The following is a 21,045-nucleotide window of genomic DNA, read 5'->3' as shown; positions in this document are numbered from 1 at the left end:
TAGGGTTAGGACAGAGGCCAGCACAGGCTCCTGTGTACTGTGTACTGTACTCTGCTAGTGGTTTTGGGGAATTAAACTCCTCTGCGTGTAAGAATCAGTAATGTACAAAGTAATTATGAAATTAGAAAGCATAAGCTAAGGTGAAATTCACAGATGTTACACAAGTCCCCGCCCCTGTTTCATTTTCCTACGACAGAGAAGTACAACACTGAAAGGAAAAGGGAGGCCCTGGGAAACGAGAAAGGCCCAGGACCTTCCGCGTTAGATGCGTAGTGCTCGCTGGCTCTGTGGTGATTACGGCCGTAATGTGCACACACGGCTTCAGGATTCAGGTGCTGCTGGGTACAGGCATATAGGAAACCAGATCTCCCCAAATTCACCTGTGCTCACACACTAGGACCAACACACAGGACACAGTTGGCTTCTTATGCATCCTGCCAGAATTATTTTCAATATTTACTGTCAGTGTTGCCCATAGGCATGACATGCTTGCACATGTGTCCTGTGTACAAATGGTTTCTTTCATACATAGGATCATAGTTGCTGTACATGTATATGTTGCCTTTTGGTTTTTTCCACTAACATGGTGTACCAATCCATCATCCTGCATTATTCTGCATGTGTGTGTAAGAGTGTACATATACACACACTAACTAGTAGTCCATGGTACATGTGTGTGTGTAGTTCATATACCCAGACCCTTAACCGAATTTTAGATAGTGTGGGGGTTTGTTGTTGTTGTTGTTATGAATTTGATTTTTTGTTTGTTTTTGTAGGGTTTTTTTGTTTTGTTTTTGATAAGAAAGGGTCTCTAGTCCGGCATGGTCACTTTGTAGACCAGGCTGGTCCCGAACTCATAGAGCTCTGCCTGCTTCTGCCTCCCTGAGTGCTGGGATTACCGGTGTGCACCATCACACATGGCTGTATAACAAAGCGAGTCTAGGGCAGCCAAGGCTGTTACACAGAGAAACCCTGTCTCAAAAAACCAAAAAAAAAAGAAGAGCGGGGGAGAGTCTCCATATAGCCCTAGCCAAGAACTCATTATGTAGACCAGGCTGGCCTCATACTCACAGAGTGTGCCTGCCGCTACCTCCTAGGTCCTGGGACTAAAGGTATATACCACCAAGCTTAGTGAAATTGCTCATTTTCTTATTTTGTTCTGTGGGGATAGGATGTCACTCTGTAGCCTGGGGTGGCCTCAGACTCATGATCCTTTGCATGCACTCAGCCTTCCCAGTGCTGGTGATACAGGCTTGTTCTACCACACCAAGCTGACTTCCACATCTCCTGTGCAAACAAATCAGTCTCTACCAATAGCACAGCAAAGCTGTGTTTCATCCAAGGACATTTATTTTGCTTTTCTAGTTTTGAAGTTGTGATGCGGGCATCATTTTATTGCCCCCTATTTTAATCAGTGGAGTGAGAGGCAAGCTACAGCGTACAAACATTATACCTGGGACTAAGGGAAGGTCGTATGTCCTTCCTCAACACAAGGACACTACATCTGGGCATTCGATTTTAGAGGGATCAGTGCTTCTTATTCCTAGGTGACAAACTGGGGTGACTTACAGGAAAGTGTGGGTCATTGGTGTAACCTTCTGCACCCATTTTCTTCCCAAATCAACTGGTAGGCATCCTCTGTGGGTCTAGAGGCACAGACATATAAGTGGAATCTGGGGTGCAGACTGAGAAGCTGATAGCTTCTGGAGAAAGTGATCGCAGGAAAGATCTGGACTCCAGTGTGTTCTCAAGAATATGTGTGAGCTAGTGTCATGGTCCCCTGCAAGGAGCCATGTTCCCAGAAGAGGGGTATGTATTGTGTGGACAAGGCTGGCCAGGAGACACAGGGTTTGGGGAGAGAGAGACAGAGACAGAGACAGAGAGACAGAGCAGAGACAGAGACAGAGAGACAGAGACAGAGAGCAGAGACAGAGACAGAGAGGCAAAGAGCAGAGACATAGAGAGAGAACACAGTAAAGATGGATCCCCAAGCGAAGGCCTTACATCTGCCAGACAAGTGTTTCATTAAGCCCAGGGTCTTTCATTTCTATTTTAAATCATTTTTCCAAAGTGTTCACATCTGGAAGCCAGATGAGAGATGGGTGTTATAGATGCCATCCCCTTCTGATGGTTGGAGGGAGTAAGTCAGCTAGACAAGAGAGACTCTTCAGAGAGGTCGACAGAATTAGGTTCCTAAGCAGGTTGCAGTGATACACACTTAAAATGCCAGTACTGGAGAGGTAGAGGCAGGGGGATCACGAGTTTGAGGCCAGCCAGACCTACATGGCAAGACCCCACCTTGGAAGGAAAATAAAAATCACCACCAACAAACATTTGTGAGACAACTGACAAAGCTTATATAACACCAGGTACAAATGCTTCTGTGCTGCTCGCTGCCAGAGCTCAGCCAAACGCCGGTGAAGCTGCAGAGCTGTTTTGGCACCTGGTCCTTCACAGCCCTGTCCACCCTGTCCCTCTTTCTGAAGTGTATGCCAAGAGCACGGCCCCGTGGGGTCAGTGCATGTGTCTTGAATATGGATAGAAAACCAGCTCAAGGGCATGTGATAATACTGAAAACGTCCCAACTGATGTTCAGCTCAATTGTCTGATTAAAATCTCCATCAATTAAAATCTATCCCAAAGGTTCTGTTTAGTTGGAAATGTCTTTTAGGACACTGAGATTAGTATGGCCTCTCTATGTTAAAACTCCTGCTGAATAGATTAACTCTTCACTGTTAAATAGAGATAAGTTGAGAGCACGCTCAGGAGGTTGTGGTAAAGAACCTACACGGTACACGGTAAATAAGAGGCCAATACTGTAGAAAGCACAGCCACCATGCCCTGACGTCGGAACACTGGCTTTGTCCTGGGTTCTGTGCTAAGCTCACCGCAGACAAGTGGCCCCAAGACCACAACCCCTCACGTGGCCCTTTGAATAGCATCTTTGTGACCTTCTTGTCCTTCCGTGACTCCCATGGAGGTGTCACTCAGGGTCACTACCCCTCTCCCTTGGGCTTATGACCAGTAACCCTGGTGATGCCAACTTGGAGGGCATCCATCTCCACAAACCACCCCCAGTGCTCACCCCCAAACCCCAGGGAAGCTCTGAAGCCCTCTCCAGGGACCCATCTGTGACGTCAGCATCCCTGAATGCCACTTGTCACACCATTGGCTTATGTTTTTTCTTTCCTAGTTTGATTGTTTTTAAGTCTCTTTCTTGCTCCCTCTAGCCCTTCCTTCCTTCCTTCTTTCCTTCCTTCCTTCCTCTCTTCCTTCCTTCCTTCTTTCCTTCCTTCCTTCCTTCCTCTCTTCCTTCCTCCCTCCCTTCCTTCCTTCCTTCCTTCTTTCCTTCCTTCCTTCCTTCCTTCCTTCCTCTCTTCCTCCCTCCCTTCCTTCCTTCCTCTCTTCCTTCCTTCCTCTCTTCCTTCCTTCCTCTCTTCCTTCCTTCCTCTCTTCCTCCCTCCCTCCCTCCCTCCCTCCCTTCCTTCCTTCCTTCCTTTCTTCTTTTTGAGATAAGGTCTCAAAACCCAAACTGTCCTCAAAACTTCTAGTCTTCCTACCCCTACCTCCCGAGCATGAAGGTCGCAGATGTGCACTGTCACAGCTGGCCTCAGGTAATTTCTAATGTGTTTTTAAAAGCCAAGTGTGGTTGGGCAGTGATACCACACCTTTAATCCCAGCACTTGGGAGACAGAGGCAGGATGATCTCTGTGAGTGTTGAGTTTGAGGCCAGCCTGCTTTACAGAGTGAGTTGCAGGACAGCGCGCGCGCACGCACACACACACACACACACACACACACACACACACACACACACACACACCTGCATTGAAAACTTTTTTTAAAATCCAAGCGTGGTGGATCACACCTATGATTTCAGTACTCGGGAGGTGAAGCCAGGAGGGTCACCACAAATGTGAGGCCAGCCTGTGCAGCACAGTGAGTTTCCAGGCTAGCCTTGGCTACAAAGTCTGTCTCAAAAAAGAAAGACCAGCACACACCTCCTGTATTCTTTCCAGCCAGTTTTACAGCTGCTGCTGCTGCTGCTGGGCCACAGTTGGCATGTTATTTTATCTCTCTCTTACTATATGCATTTGCATGCACCACAGACACAGAGACAGTGTTGCAAAAACACACAGATACATAGAAACACAGAGATAGAGACACACACTTTTTTTCCCCTGAATCAGTAACAACAAAGCACAAAACTTGTGTCCTCAGGGTTTTTGTCATTAATGTTTCTAGGTGACTTATTTGCGATAGGTGTTTCCATGAATTCTTTGATGAACGTGCCCTTTTCTCACCACTGTAAACCAGAAGGGTTGGCCTGGCTAGAATCCTATAGTCCTGTGTAGTAGCACCCTACTGTGAAATACTGTTATGTTATGTTAGGCAACTTGCCAACTGCCTCACCATGGCTCCTTTTAGTGCCCTTTTCTATGCCACATCATCACACAGAGGCTGGAAACCTGCTCCTCTGTGTCCATCTACGCCCTCCACTTGCCACAGGTACTGAAGAACAGCACGAGGAAGTAGCTGTCACCAGAGTAATAGTCCAAGAACCCTTTAGTCTTTCTTATATTTTAAGACACTGAAAAGTGCCCAACTCTTAGGCCTGGGTCAGCCCAGGCGATGGCTGTTGTCTGCCACTCACTGCTCAGATGACCAAATACTTCTCAGTCACACCTATAGCTACACATGTTGAAACCAGGTGCTGTCAGGGGCATCGGCCAAGGCAAGCAGCCATCACTCTTGAGACAGACACCCTCACTGTGTCTGTAGCTGGGTCTTCTGGACCATTTGGAAAATACTTTTTCTCCTAGGAATAATTTTTCACCAGTCATCAGCCTAACATTGGATCTTGTGGTAACGTACTCAGAACCTCAACTTAAAAGACCCCATTATTTAAACCCAGTCTCAGTGGGCTAAGTGAAGCTAGTAGTAGGGTGCACACCTAGTATACATGAAGACCTGGGTAGGTTCCATCCCAAGAAAGCCCAGAAAGCAAAGGGCAATGTTACTTGTAAAAGTAAAAATGAACCTAGATTGCGTCTCTCCCTGTAACACTGACTTGGCAAGTGCATGCATAGAACCTCTGGGCAGGTCGCTGGCTGGGGAACCAGGTCCTTGAGACAGATGATTCTCGTTCTGTGGATGTCGGTCAGGCTGTGCACGTTGCCACAAGTCCCTATATCGGTGGCCCACTTGGACACTGAGCTGGCAATGCCACAAAGGGCTCCTGACCAAATTGTGAGGGTAGCCTGAGGGTTCCTGTCCTCAAGACCACCATGTCCTTGCAGGGTGGCAATGGGGACCTAGTGGAGGCCGATGAGGCAGCTGGGGTTCAGTCTGTGAGCTGAAGGAGGGGTTGAGGGATGGCAGGCAAAGGTCCCCTGAGATGAGAGGCCTGGTTCCCTGATTATCGTGGCTTTCAAGGAAAGGCCTCCAGAAAGAACAGCCATAAAAATAAAACACGGTGGTCAGTCAGCACATGTATGATTACCCACCACATGCTGAGCAAGGTGGGCAGGAAGATGCTGTGGCTCTTGGGCCTCAGTTTCAGGGTAAGGGATATGAGTATAATCATATTGTTTTAGTTTGCTTTTCTGTTGCTGTCATAAATACCATCACCAAAAATAAATTGAGGAGAAAAGGGTTAATTTTAGCTTACATTTTTGGGTCAGGAGGAACTCAAGGCAAGAGGCATGGAGGAAGCTGTTGACTGATGTACCTACCAGGTAGTGCTCAGCTAGCTTCCTAAACTACCCAAGACCACCTGCCCGAGGGTAGCACCTCCTCCCGTGGGCTGGACCCTCCTGCATCAATTATTAGTTAATAAAATGCTCCACAGTCATGCCCACAGTCCAGTCTGACTGAGGCAGTCCCCCAGTGGAGACTTCCTCAGATAACTCTGGGCTAAATCAACCTGATAGCTGAAGCTAACTAGTAGACAGATTAAAACAAACCCACAGAAGTTCTAGCCTGATGGAGACATGTCCTCTTGTTGGGCACACCGCTTCCTGGTATGGATGGTTCATGCTGAGGTACAAGAGGAGGCAAGGGGCAGGCAACTAGGTTGGTACAGTGACTGCAGGGCAGCTTCTGTCACTATAAAGGAAGTGAGTGCAAAGCCATCTGTAGGCAGGTGGAGACAGTGATTCCTCAGCTTGTTCTGCGGGTATGTACAAAATGGTAGCATCAGCCAGGTGATGGTGGTGCTTGCTTTTAATCCCAGCACTCAGAGAGGCAGAGGCAGAGGCAGGCGGATCTCTGTGAGTTCGAGGCCAGCTTGGTCTACAAAGTGAGTCCAGGACAGGCAAGGCTGCACAGAGAAACCCTGTCTTGAAAAACAAAAAAGAAAGAAAGAAAAAAAAAAGAAAGAAGGAAGGAAAGAAGGAAGAAGGAAAGAAAGAGATGGGAGCATCGTGGCCTGCCAATTGATAGGGACCACGACATGTTTTATAAATGACAATTTGCCATGGCCCCTGTGTGCCCTGCAGTAGCAAGTAGCAGTGTGCTTCAGGATGTGGCATGCTAACAGGCTAAGAGACGGATCTGTCTGGCAGATCTTTGCAGCCAAGCTGAGCCCTGTTTGGTTGAGACCCCACTTCTCCTCCTACAAGGAAACTGAGGCAGAGGATGTTCAGAGCAGGGGCCCAGCAACCCTGGCATAGCCCCTGACTGTGGAGCAGTTGAGCAAGGCCCTGCTGACTGACCGTAGCTGATGAGGAGCTGGACTAAGCCGAGGCTGCATGTGTTCAAGTGGGAGTAGGCAGGCCTCGAGGCTGGCTGTCTTCTTCCCTCTGCAGAAGTCACAGTGGTGACATTCCTTAGTGCTGAGCAGCTTGGGTGTGTCCTGAAATGATTGTCCTGTCTCCTGTCCTAAATGACCTTGTCTGCCTGCCACTGGTGCCTAAATTAGGAAGGTTTATGGGCCCCCTGTTTGTGTTGGCCATGGTGGGGAAGATTCTGTTCCATCCTGGGCCAGGCTCTATAGTTCACCCAAATGCCTGAGGGACATTGAATACAGCCTTATTCGTGTCTACACACTGCAGCTGGACTAAGTGTCCCACCCGGGCAGCATAAGGCCCCCCTCCCCCTCCAAGCCATCCTGGTGTGTTTGCACAGCAAGGACTCTGGAGTGTTCTGGCATAGATTAGGCAAGAAGTGCCAGCAACTTGGAAGAACTGACGTAGGTGGGAGGAGATGGCTTGGGCCTCAGGAAACACTCAGAGAACAGAGAGGTCTCTGTAGGGTTGTAGCGCAGGACTCACAGCTAGAAAAGGCACCTTAGAAGGCGCCCTGAAGTGGACCCTGGAGGGTGAGACGCGACATGCCAGTGAACAGAGTGGCTGCCCTGCCCAGGAGGAAGCAGATTTGTAAGGCTGGGGCCAGAGCAAGGAGAGCAGAGGGGTGGGAGGGGCGGGTCTGCATGCTGCTTGCAGTTGCCCCACAGAGACAAGTGAGCCAGGTGTCCACAGGGGCCTTACTACGCCATCCACAGGCATCTGCGGAGGCCTGGCCTTCATGCTGGGAACTCTGTGGGCACCGGAGTGAAGTGGCAAAGAAAACAGACAAACTTCCTACTCAAGCGAAGCCTCTGTTGTGTAGTAGGGGGCGTTGTGGGCAGAAGCAGAATGCGGAATGCCTCTTGAAATTTCAGGAGGAACTCAAAGTGGTCACCTGACAACTGGCTACCCCTGATGATGTGCTGAGGGGGCTGCCATGGGCTATGAGCTACCCCTCATGATGTGTTGGGGGGCTGCCATGGGCTATGAGTTACCCCTCATGATATGCTAGGGGGCTGCTGTGGGCTATGAGCTACCCCTCATGATGTGCTGGGGGCTGCCATGGGCTATGAGCTACCCCTCATGATGTTCTGGGGGCTGCCATGGGCTATGAGCTACCCCTCATGATGTGTTGGGGGGCTGCTGTGGGCTATGAGTTACCCCTCATGATATGCTAGGGGGCTGCCATGGGCTATGAGCTACCCCTCATGATGCTCTGGGGGGCTGCTGTGGGCTATGAGCTACCCCTCATGATGCGCTGGGGGGCTGCCATGGGCTATGAGCTACCTCTCATGATGTTCTGGGGGGCTGCTGTGGGCTATGAGCTACCCCTCATGATGCTCTGGGGGGCTACTGTGGGCTATGAGCTACCCCTCATGATGCGCTGGGGAGTGGCTGAGGGCTATGAGCCTGAGATTGCCCTGAAGCAGGAGCAATGAGGCTATATCCCAAGGGGCTGGCAGTTGCTGTTCTGAGGACCAAGTGTCTCAGGCAGATGAGCTAAAGCAAAGATCTCAAAGTGAGAGGAGGCCAGAATTCCATTTCCTGGGCTTTACTCCTTCATCTTGAAGTTTACCAGGAGTTAGAAGAACATGAAATCCTGGGGCTGGAGATCAGAGGCGGCATTCTACCAAAGGATGGATGCTCACTCAGAGCCACAGTGGGTGCTCTAACAGATGATAAGCGGAGATCCACATGAAGGAAGAGTAACTTCTCCTTAATAGCGATTGTTAAACACAACTGTGACTCATCGGAGTGGGCTGGGAAATACCTGTTTACTCATCAGTTACAGGGCCAATGCCCCTCCTATGGGCCATGACGCGACAGGGCCAGCTGTGGCTCACCAGAAAAGACCTTAAGTCCCCGCTCTAATCTGCTAATGCTAGCCCATAAATCTTAGGAATCTGCCCTGCCCGGACTGAAAACATCTGACATGATTATGGGGGCTTTGGAGAACTTTCTGAAACTCCATCTGGGGCTGTTAGATAAATCCCCCTTTCATGCGTGCCGAAGAAGTTAGAGTGAAGGCTCCAAGTGGCCTCAAGTGTTGGTCCCCAGTGATGGGCAGGTGGCAAGCTGCTGGACAACACCTTGGCAACATGCCAGCTTCTAACTGACTGTGATACCGTACGGCTTCGGCCCAAACAGCCAAGCTGCATTTACACACGCTAATGCTCCTGGTCTAAGCACACTCGGCAAGACTCCCTAAAAATGTCCTGCTTACCTACCACCACGGAGAAGCCGGCACTATGCAGAGCAGAAGGCAGCGTGGAGCCATGCCGAGGGGCATGAGGAGATGCTAGGTGGGCCCTTCTGTGGCAGGAGAAGCTGAACAGCTAATGCAGGCGGGTTTCTTATTTCAACCCCCTTTGGACCACGGGCTCAGAATCCCTCAGCATCATTGGGAATGGCACTCAGTGTTCTGCGTGGTTGGGTCTCGTGGCCTTTAGTCAGTCAGCCAGAATATCCTCGCTCCATGTCGTCAGTAGCGTTATTTCAGTCATCCCAGTGACTCACCTGAAAAGTCACTAAGACCATTGAAATAGCCTAACCGGCCTCACAAACGGTGTGACCACAAAGCTCCAAGACGTACACAGGCTCTTTGAGCCTCTTCAGAGCACCTAAGCCAGGTAAGTCCATCTGTACCCCAGGCCTGGGGAACAAGACCCGAAGGTTTCCGTGGCTCTGGGCCTCCTGGGAACTCACACAGAGGGGCTCTTGTGGCCCAGCGTGGGTACCTAGTTGAGAGCTGGTAACGGTTATTGTCCAGTTCCTCCTCACGGAGACTGAAGAGTGATGTGTGCACAGGCCAGTCCGGGCCCTGCTGCGGGATACGGGCTTTGTAACTACAGATGTGTGAATTCAGCCCGAGCTGGCTTCCAGTGTGCTGATATTCTTGATGGAACGGTGGGCACATCCTGAAACCAGACCCACAGAAGATGGTGGCAGGAAGGACAGCATAGGAAGGGTGTGACTGTTCCCAACCTAGGGTGGGTCAGAGATGGTGTTGTCCTCTGTGCAAAGAACAGCCAAGGAGAGCAAAGGCTGGGTGTGGCTGGCAGAGGAGGAGCCTCGTCATGTGGTCTGTGGCCATCGAGAGCATGGACACTGTCCCTGTCAGGTTCAGTTGTGTGCATGTGGGGCAGGCAAGCTTGGAGGAGGGGCCAGTGACAGTCTGACACATCTTAAAGCTGTAGGGCCCTGTGTACACCCTGTAGGGGATGGAGGCCAGGGAAGCTCCTGTGTGCCCAAGGGGCACAATTAAGAGGAGGAGGAATTTGGGGTGTAAGGACTTAGTTGCCTGGCATGTGAGACCTCAGATTTCCAGGCAGAAGCTTGCTTCTAGGCAGCTGCCAGAGGTCAGCCCCAAGACACAGAACTCAATGGCCACTGGTTACAAGATGACCTGGGAGAGGGAAAAATGCCACCCACCGCCAAAGCCAACCCACTTCCAAGACAGCGCCATCTTACCTCAGAGGCAGGAAATCTGGGACCACTTAAATCCATCCGACTGTGCCCAGACTCCCTCAGCCCAGCAGGGGGCACACAGCCAGCCCCACCCCCACCCCGTGCCTTCTGTCAGCATAGCTGTTCAGGCACACACAAAACTCCCAGAATCCTTCTGCTGATCCCTTGGGCGGAAGGAGATCCCTCTCCATACAGGGCGGTTTCCACGGGTGACTGGCTCAGTCTGGAGAGATGTGTCCACAGGCCTTCCGGATGAGAGACGGGTCAGGCAGCAACACTGTGACAACCAGGTGGCACGGGGGCAAGCCTGAGCTCTGAGTCTGCTGGCTGCTCAACTGTGAAACAGACCAACGGTGTGGCTTTCCACTCTGGGCCCAGGGGAGTATTGGGGCTGCCCCAGCATTGGTTTACTCCTGCAAGGACACAGAGCAGCCACTGGGGGACCCGCCTTCATGACCTGGGCAGCCAGGACAATGGCGCTCTTGGTGGTGGACAGCACAGCTGCTGGTTCAGGTTGGCTAATTCCTGCAGAGTGGTCATTGTTGTGCGCCGTGCTTACTCACACCCTGCCAAGCCTGGGGGTGGGGTGGGGGGCGCGGGCGCTCATGATGTGGCTCTTGTTTAATACTCTTGTTTATATGTCGGCTCTTTGAATGTCTCAAGCTCGGAGAGGCCCCTGTCCCTTGTAATGCTCAGGATCAGCACCAGCCTGAAGGTCAGAGATGTCCTGACTCCCGAGAGGAGTTGCAGAAGTCCTCCAGGAGCTCAGATGCTGTCCTAGCCAGGGTTACTATTGCTGTGACAATACACCATGGCCAGGCTTCCACTTCCACATTACAGTCTATCATCAAAGGAAGTCGGAGCAGGAACTCAAACAGGGCAGGAACCTGGAGGCAGGAGCTGATGCAGAGGCCACAGAGGGGTGCTGCTTATAGGCTTACTCCCCTGGCTTTCTCAGCCTGCTTTTTTTTCTTTTTTTAAATAGAACCCAGAACCACCATCCCAGGGATGGCACCACCCGCAGTGGGCTGGGCCCCTCCCCCATCAACTGCTAATTAAGAAGATGCCCTACAGGTTTGCCAGCCTGCAGCCCATCAACTGCGGCTCCCCCCTATCAGATGACGTTAGCTTGTGTCAAGTTGACATAAAACTAATGTCAAGGATAAGAATAATCTTACGAAAGCGACAATAAAGTGTGTGACCGTTGTGGGTTTCGTTTTCCCACAGCTCCAAGAGCAGCAAGGTTTGCTGTGAGAAGATGGCCATCGACGCTCAGACGCTGAAGAAGAAGATCAGCAGGACGTGCGACGAGGCAGCCCGCACCCTCCTCAGCAGCCTCCTGCTGTATGTCCTGGACCGTGCAGATGGACCCCAGAAGGCAGAAGACAGAGCACATAGGGCCGCCCGCCCATCCCAACACCAGGAGGTGGGCCGGAGACCCACACGGTTCCAGCTTCTACAGGCTAAGTTCATGGGCACTGGCCGGGAGCCCCACCTCAAGAAGACCCGGGAGGTAGGGAGGCTGATCTCCAAAGACAAGCAAGGACCTGGTAGGAGTTTTGTCAATGCTACTATCAACAAGCTTCTGGAAAAGACCAAGGAAGGATCCAGCAGTAGCAGCCAGAGGACCCTAGCCAGTGAGAAGTCGCGGTGGATTCCCTCCAGTGGGAAGAACACTGTGAAAAACATCCTAAAGAAATTCCTGGCTGCAGAAGAGAAGGAGGTTAAGGCAACACATGACAAAGCCCCTGCCCAGAGGCCTGGAGCTGCCAGGGGCCTCCTGCCAAGACTTGTGGGCCGGAGCTCCATCCTCTCCAAGCTGAGGGAAAGATTTGAACAGAGCAGCTGCCTGCACTCGGAGGCTGGGGTGCTGCCCCTGCACAGGGAAGGACGGAAGAGCAAGTGCCTACAGAAGAAGAAAGTGCACAGGCCACAAGTGCGGGTGCTCCACATGACCACCATGGCCACCAGCTGTACCAGAATCCCCCCCGCCCAGTTTCTGGCCTGCACAGCTGAGCCCCTGCCAGCCCTCAGTATTGCCACCATTGTCTGTGGCCCCCAGAGCTGGTTGTCCCACTGTGCAAAACTTAGTCACTCAGAGTCCAGACGCTGGCCCACTGGAGAAACGGTCATGTCCCCCAACACAGAAAACCTGGAACCTGGAGGAAACAACAGGCAAGGACTCGGGAATGAAGCACATGAGGAACGGCTGAAGTCCCCGATGCCCCAGGAAGTGGCTCATGTGGCCAGTCATGTGGCTGTGAACATGGCTTTCTCTGGCATGTCTGCCAAAGGCCAAGCCCTACCTGGCCATGTACCAGTGTTGTCCCCACTTGGACTGGACAGCCCCAGAGGTACTTGGTCGCTTGGAAAGGACAGAACAGTGGAGTCCAATACACAAGAGGTGGCAGCTGACACCCAGGGAGTGAAGGATAATTTAAAAGAAGGGCCTGAAATCACCATGGCTGTGTGCAGCTCAGAGGATGAAGCAGAAAGGACACCCTTAGGGGTAGAAAGAGAGCCCTTTTTTGCCATCCAGAGACACCTGCCAGAACAAGAGGCAGCGACACAGATCCCCCTCCTAGGCCCTTTAGCAGTGCAGGCTGAGCGGCGGGCACAACCCGCCATCAAGCCTCCGCGGATAACGGTGCAGCTTCCTGTCGTTCATGAAATGCCAGCCTCTCCTGGTGCTCCACAGGGCGCAGCAAGTCATGAGGACAGATGTTCTCAAGTTATGAGACGAGAGGATGTGGCCAAAAGCAAACAAGCAGCATGTCCCACTGCGAGTGAAGACAGGAGGGGTCCCCAAGCCCCGACAGTACACAGTACACCCTGTGGGGTGCCAGTGAGTCTTCATCCTGCAGTGGCGTGTGGACCCCAGGAAGACCTAAGAGATGGTGCCGATGGCGATGGTGGTGCCTCACAGAGGTACCTAATACCAATTCCTTCCGAAACTGTTCCTGGTGGAACAGAGAGCAAGCACGGCCCTGAGAACATGCATGACCCCGGGAGTTGCAGTGGCACCTCAGAACAGAGTGTCACTGACCCTGACTGGAAAAGGCATCTGTGTCCAGAGTCAAAGGAAGCACCTACAGTTAGCAATGGCATTGCTGGGAGAAGCCACGCAGGAGTGGCCCCCTGCTCTGCCACTGGCCTTCAGAAAGGGGTATCCACCACAGTGCTGGTGCCACCCCAGGACTGCAGAAAGCCTGACAGTTCCATAGCACCAGGCAAGGACATCAAGTTTGGACAGGAAGCATGCCAAGGGCCCCTGAGCGAGTCAGCTCTACCACCAAGCATCGCTCAGGAAAACATCAGCCATGATTTGGGCAACAACAGCCAGTCCACATTAGATAAACAGCCTATGATAAATATCAAAGCCTCTGGGGAGGTGACACCTATAGGGAATGTCACTGGTCTCCCAATACCACAGCCAGGTAGTACCCAAAACCCTGAATACAAAATAATAGCACAGGCAGCTGGTGCTCAGGACACTGAACTCCAGAGGATGCCACATACAGGTGATTCCAAGGATGCCGAATACAAGAAAACACCACAGACAAGTGGTGCCCAACACGTTAGACACAAACAAATGTCATGGGCAAGTGGTACCCAGAACAGTGCACACAAGATGATATCACAGCCATGTGTTTCCCAGGGTGTTGAGGCCAGCATCCCACCACATCTAGGTAGTTCCCAGGAGCCTAAACACAAGGCACCATTATGTCCAAGTGATGCCCAGGATGTTGACCACAAGACAACACCAAAGCAAGATGCTACCCAAGACACTAAACAGATGGGACTATGGGCAGTTGGTGCCCAGGACCCTGAATACAAGATGGTGTCACAGACAGGTGATACCCAAGATGCTGGACACAAAACAACCACATGGCCAGGTGGTACCCAAAACCCTAGACAGAAGGTGACATCATACCCAGGTGGTACCCAGGACACTAAATACAAGACAATACCACACGCTGATGGTACCCAACACACTGAGCCCAAGATGACAGCACAGGCTGGTAATGTCCAGGATGGTGAAAACAATACAACATTGCGGTCAGGTGGTGTCAGAGACTATAAAGACAAGATAACCCAGGAACCCAGCAGCCATCCTTCTTTGGTATCAGGCAGATCCTCAAAGCACGAGAGTAGAGCTGCTGAAGGAAGGATCTCAGAAGACACGGTGCAGAGCCATCCCCTAGGGTCAGCAGCCCCAGCCATTCAGCCCAGGAAAACTGCAGATTCTTGTCTGGTGTCTACTAAGTTTCCACCATGCCTTTCCAGTGGGCCAGTGGTGAGGGAAATCAGCTCAGGTACAGGGAACAAAACTACAGCTGTGGAAAGAGACCCTCTGTGCGAAAGCATAGCATCCCCAGGGCCACATGAGAACCCAGCAGAGCCTCTGGACCGGTCGCAGCTGCCCTCCGTGGGTCCACAGGCACTAGGAGGAAAGTGCCCTGAAAGAGAACAAGACCACTCTGGAGCAGCACGCTCCGCCACACATCCTCTAAGGCCAGCCGCAAAGGGAGAGGCCAGGCAGCTGGAGCTAGCCCATGGTCCAGAGCCCCCTGTCCCCACCCAGAAGGCAGAGCATAGGTCTATGCCCTGGGCAAAAAGTGTGAGGGGTGAAGCCAAAGAGAGTCTACCAACACAGGTGGGCATGGGCAGGCCACAGAGCCACCTTGGATCAGAGGAAACTGGTATAGGGCATGTAAGGTTACACCAGACTGGACAGTCAGGTGTTTCATGTGTGGCAGATCCTCAGAAATGGGCTTCTCAGGGCCTAGGAGCCAATGAAAAGATGCCATTGGAGGAGAATCCCTCCCAGCACAGGCCCAGGGGTCAGGAGCATCCTCCAAGGCCACTGGGGAGGCAGGAAAGGAGCCCAACTCAAGGAGAGAGCCTTCGGGACGATGACACCCCACAGAACCCTAGTAAGCCTTGTGGCCTGGCTATGCAGAAACAAACCCACAGTCAGAGACAGGCCAGCCACCCAGTACCTCAGGCCCGGGGGCAACCTGACAACACAACCGGAGTGCCCCCTGCTAGCACAAGTGGGGAACCTCCAAGACCGGGCCCCACATTAGGCAGTCAGCAAAGCCCAGGTGCCCAGCCCACTCTCCGAGAAAGCCAGCCCCTGGTTAGTAGCAGGACCACAGTCCGCTCCCTAGAGAACACAGACAACTCTCCATGGCTCACATCTAATGCTGGAGGCCACTCTGTCTTCCAACCTCCTGGCCAGGATGGGCCTCCAAGTGCCCCCAGGACAGAAAAGGACCAACCAGACCATAGGCATCGCAGGTCGGTGCACTTCGCAAAGTATTATGCCCAAAGCTTCAGTGACCAGAAAGCCTTCGATCTGTCCTTCAGGCCCACAGTCCTCAGGGCCAGTGACACCTTTGAGCCCCCAAAGTGAGAGCTTGCTTTGAGCCAGCATGCCAGCCTCCATGTGAACCTAACTTTGAGCATCCCCTACAGAGGAAATGTAGCCCTTAGCATCCCTCATTTCCTCTCACTGTACATGAACTAACCCTGGGGATGCATTCAAGAGGTGCTTGTTCATGTTCCAGGCAGCTGTGAGACCCGGAAGATGTTAGCTATCCAAGGCTGCTGGCTGTGATCCATTGCTTTCACACATCCTCTGACCAGCACTGTGACTTGGAGGACACAGAGCACTTGAAGAGAGATCAGTGTCATAGGCTAAGAGAAGTGTCCCCTAGCCCTCTGCTCCTCAGAGCTTCCCAACCATGTCCCTGTCTACTACCCAAAGTGGTGCCTGTGACCTGTGACCTATGACCTGAACCTCTCATATATGGGAAATGCAGTGTTTGCCTAAGCCATGTCTTACTCCTAAGCTGATACCAGAGTCTTGCTGATCACAGGAGACAGAACCTTGGGGTCAGGGACTGGATTGTCTCCTCAGCAGACATCAGGAAAAGACTGCAAGAGGCCTCAGGAGGCTTTCCCAGCACTCATCTGAGGCACACAATTCCAATCATGCTTTTGTTTAGAATTGGGTAGAGGTTAAAAACAAAAAACAAAAACCCAACACTGCTACTGTGACTGCCTGAATCCTACTCTCCAGCACCCACAGTGGGATTCGTAAAACAGCTCTTCTATCCTGCTGTTGGCCACGGTGCACAGGGTTTCCAGCTGCTGACTGCCCTTCTGCCTGGAGCATTTGCTCTTCTGAGGCACGTGAGGAAGGTGAGAGCCAGCCATTGCAATACTGCTCAGGACAGTTTTCATGAACAGCTTACAGTTTCCCAGCAGCCCCTTGGTGTGTCTGCTGTAACCTGGACCGCCCTGGACATGTTAGAGTTTTGGTTTCTCACAACTGAGAAAGTCCTCCAAAGGCTCCCCCTGCTCTGGAGACGGCTCTCTATTCTCTGGGATTTCCTTTGTTTTCTAGCTCTAAGATCCTTAACAAGATTGTCCCGTCCTATCCTTGAGGAGTCTGACTGCGTGTGGCCCCCAGCCCAGCTCAGGGAAGCCTGAGTGGACAAAAAGGCCATTGCACAGGAGCCCAAGCCCCTGGGCAAGCAGGAGGCACGAGGCCTTTGTGTGTTGAGCTCAGCCAGAGTAAGCTCCACAACTCCCTGCAGTCACTATGTGCTCCCTCTGTAGGAGGCGGTGCTCCTCACCTCTTTCAAGAGCCTTTGCTGAAATTACTGGGAGTATGTACGTTTCCTGAACACAGGGAACTGCCTCCTTGTGTCCTATGTTGCAACCCACGGCCATCCCCCATATCCTGGTACTGAGAACATAGACACCTGGGTGTTGTTTTCTAAGCTCAGCCAATATTGGGGGTACATGGAGTCCAGCAACAGGGTGCAGAGACTCCTTGCTGTATCTAGAGTCACTAGGAAGCCAGCTCCTAGGGACTATGAGACAGGCATGGTCCCAGCAGAGGCCACAGGTGCCCTATGGAACTTTGCAGAGTTATAAACATCTGCTCACACCCAGGGTGTCTGCTGAGTTGGAAAGTGGCTCCAACCCTTGAGATGCCCAGGTATGGCTATCTCCTACCAGACAAGTGCAAACCCACTTTACCTGTTTTCTTTCTTTATATACCAGTACTTTGTTCTATAAAGGACATAAGATGAAGTTGATAAAAAGCATGTTGACAGAGGAGATAGTAAAAAGTGCATGCTTATTGGGCATCCCTTTAAGAAGCATCAGTAATGGCTTAGTGGTTAAGAGCACCGCTTGCTCTTCCAGAGGTCCTGAGTTCAATTCCCAGAAACCACATGGTGGCTCACAGCCATCTATAATGTGACAATAAATAAAAATAAATAAATCTAATAAAAAGAGAAGCATCAGTAATAGGACTTGGCTGAAGGGCTTTATTATTTTTATTATTTTTTAAAGACTTATTTATTTATTATGTATACAGTGCTCTGCCTGCATATACACTCACAGGCCAGAAGAGAGCATCAGATTACACTGTGATGGTTGGGAGCCACCATGTGGTTGCTGGGAATTGAACTCAGGTCCTTTGGAAGAGCAGCCAGTGCTCTTAACCACTAAGCCATCTCTCCACCACCACCACCACCTTTTTAAGATGGTGTATTTTTACAAGGAATAACAAGCATTTTCCCCTCTTGCTGTTTTAAACAGGCCTGAAAGTTGTGATGCCTGAGCATGTAAGGTTGTGCAGCAAGGCCCTTGCAAGTAGCACAGGGTGACCAGCCTGTCCCTACACAGCCACCGTGAAGTCACCTGTGCCTTTAGGCTGAGGGAGGCACAGCTCTGCGCAGTGCTCAGGAAGGCTGTAAGCAACTTAATGCTGCTCTGATTGAAATTAGGGCAAGTCCCCACTGCCAGGTCTAAACTCAGCCAGCAGATGACAGCTCGCTGCAGTGCCGGTCAAGCAGACTGCTGTCCTGGAGGAGAGAGACAGGCAGCACTCCTGGGGTGAAACAACTAATGCTCAGATGGTGTGCAGACCATCCCCTATAAGATCCAAAAATTAAAAAGCATTTATTTCAGCTCCTAACACATCAGGTCAGTTAGGACTTGCAGCTACTCACTCCCTCCCTCACGCACTCATGCACGCACTCACTCACTCACTCACTCACGCATGCACTCAGTCACTCACGCTGCAGACTTTCAGGGCACTGTTCACAGTCCTCCTGCTACCCAGAGGGGACAGCTGGCAAGAGCGCCCCTCCTATGTGCTATGTGTCTGCCAGCAAACACTGTGCACTGTGTAAGATGCTCGCTTGGGACTGCCACTCTCAGAATTGTGCAGAGCCAATAGAACTTACTCGTTGTTGTTGTTGTTGTTGTTGTTGTTTATTCGAGACAGGGTTTCTCTGTGTAGCCTGGCTGTCCTGGAACTCAATCTGTAAACCAGGCTGGCCTTGAACTCACAGAGATCCGCTTGCCTCTGCCTTCTGAGTGCTAGGATCAAAGGTGGGTGCGACCACCGCTCGGCAGCACTTACTCTTTTAACCAAAGATGTCATTGCCATCTGAGTTACGTACCAGCCATGGCTGCCTCTAAGTTCTGCTTCCATCCTTCTTTGTATATTAAAACTTTAGACTGGATTAGTCAGAAAAATATTTTGTTATATTGTTTCCTTTGAATCTGTATCGGATAGCTAGAATTTTGTAAAAGGAAATAAAATTATATTTCCCATTATAAAGCTCTTACTTATGTCTGTGGGAAACAAGATCCTCACTCAGGCGGGGCGTACACTTGGGAGGCTGAGGCTGGCAGATCTCTGTGAGTTCGAGGCCAGCCTGGTGTACAAAGTGAGGCCAGGACAGCCAAGGCTACACAGAGAAACCCTGTCTCAAACAACAACAACAACAACAAAAAAAAAAAAAAAACCCAAGCAAACAAAAAGATCTTCACTCTGTAATAACAAATTTGAGTCTAAAGAAACTCAATGTTTAAAACTCTGTAGTAAGAGACACCAGCATACAGAAAAGGCAAAAAATAGCAGGCAGGGACTGGCACAAGACTGAATTTGTTTGTTGTTTGTTTGTTTGTTTTTTCAAGGCAGCATTTCTATTTTAGCCTTGGCTGTCCTGAAATCACTCTGTAGACCAGGCTGGCCTCAAACTGATTTTTTTGCTTGTTTGTTTTTGTTTTTCGAGATAGGGTTTTGTTCTTTTTAATTATCAATATGGATCTAGTTATGTCTATTATCAGGTCTATAATTATTATTACTTCAGCATAAAAACTACAGGGTTTCTCTGTGTTATCTTGACTGTCCTGCACTCGCTTTGTAGTCCAGGCTGGCCTCGAATTCACAGCAATCCTCCTGCCTCTGCCTCCTGAGGGCTGGAATTAAAGGCATGTGCCACCATACCTGGTGATCTTTTTTTAATTTTAAGTCTCTGATCGTGAGAATTTCCTGTCCTTTTTCCCCATAGCCTGGTACTCTAGAGAGTCACAGGCTTCAGGTCGTTCTAGCTTTCTTCTGTAGTTCCTCATCCTATTGGCTCAGGACAAAAAAAAAAAAAGTCCTATCTAATGAATATTCTGGGGTCTTGAGGTTTTCCCTTCCTGATGGTGGGCTCAGTCACCTAGTAGACTAGCTGCAACTTTCTAATTCTCAGGGTTCAGGGGTCTGAGACAAACAGACAGCAGCCATCAGCTAGGGAGAGAGGGGCCTCGTGTATCCTGTTTATCCATGACGCTTTGATGAACTCTACACACACCACATACTGAAGATGGACCATAGCAGTTGATGTCGTGTTTATCTTCGGGCGTGGCACACAGATGAAGTAGGCATCACATAGGAAGTGTTTGTGAAGGGAGGGGAGAGGTCAGTGGGGCAAAGCCTGGGCTGTGCAGGGTACAAAGGACTCCATGGTACATCAGCAGGGAGGGAGGCTCTGTCCAGAGGTGTGGCATGTGGGAAGAGAAACCCTCAGCCTATCTGAGGAAGAAGACAACAGCACCACCACACCAGGCGCTTCCCTCGGTCTGTTTAAAGAACTCACGCGCACCCCCCCCCCCGGGGGGGGGCCAGGCCTATCTCTGCCTGGGGCCTTTTTGTTCTACCTGCAAGGGAATTGTGGGCAGGCAAGAAACTCAGCACCCACAGCAACAGACAGGTAGGAGCAGCAGGCGACACCCTCTAGTGTTAGAGCTCTTGTGTGGGTGCCATGGCCCCTTGTCCCTAGGGTGAGAAATGTTAACAGCTCTTGTGCAAGCCTAAGCCCCTACAAGTGTCTCGGAGAGTCTAAAACGTCATGATCCCTCAGCCCTTGGCAGTGACTAACATCGAAGCTTCTGGGCCAGTGTATCAGGATCCTGGTGGTGGTGGTGGTGCTGATGCTGCTATTGGTGTCATAATTCTACTCTTTATATAATTGTCCAAGCAAATGTCACTGTTCCGAGCCTGTTGGTCACTACTCATTCTGCTGTGACAGCTGTCGTTGCTTTCTTCCTCCTGGTATTAGCTCAGCCAGCTCTACTAAAAGCAAACAGAAGAGATGGCTTGTGTAAGAGCCTTTCACTGAGCCTAACGTTGTATCATTGGGGAAGGCATCTTAGGCAGATATCTCCCAGCCTGCCCACCAAGTGAGCCATGTGCTTAGATCGCTAAAGAAAGCGCATTCGTAGCAAGTGCAGCAAACCTCTTATGGGATGTACAGTGTTTCCATCAGTTGTGGCCTCATCCCTCATGCAGATGAGAAGCTACGCTCAGACCTATTACAGCAGTACTCCCACGCAAACAAAAGACAGCTTGCCCTACTCCAGGTTTTCTACTGGACCACCAGAGGAAGGGTTCCTTCTCTGGTGTAGATAGAAAGGCTGTGGGGTT

The 21,045-nt window shown here is 51.0% G+C and overlaps 1 protein-coding gene across 1 annotated transcript in view; it reads left to right on the top strand.

Moving 5' to 3' along the window:
* Positions 1 to 19,599, top strand: part of ADPRHL1 (ADP-ribosylhydrolase like 1) — a 37,358-nt gene extending 17,759 nt beyond the window's left edge. Inside the window, exon 8 of the mRNA XM_084758841.1 lies at positions 11,484 to 19,599. Within this exon, the coding sequence (XP_084614967.1) occupies positions 11,484 to 15,675 (4,192 nt within the window). The 3' untranslated portion in view covers positions 15,676 to 19,599. The remainder of the gene's footprint in view (positions 1 to 11,483) is intronic.
* The last annotated feature ends 1,446 nt before the right edge of the window (positions 19,600 to 21,045 follow it).

Source organism: Acomys minous, assembly GCF_964271855.1.
Source record: "Acomys minous genome assembly, chromosome: 15".
NCBI lineage: Eukaryota > Metazoa > Chordata > Mammalia > Rodentia > Muridae > Acomys > Acomys minous.
The sequence above is the reverse complement of the archived record's forward strand: the minus strand, read 5'-3'. Positions and strand labels throughout refer to the sequence as shown.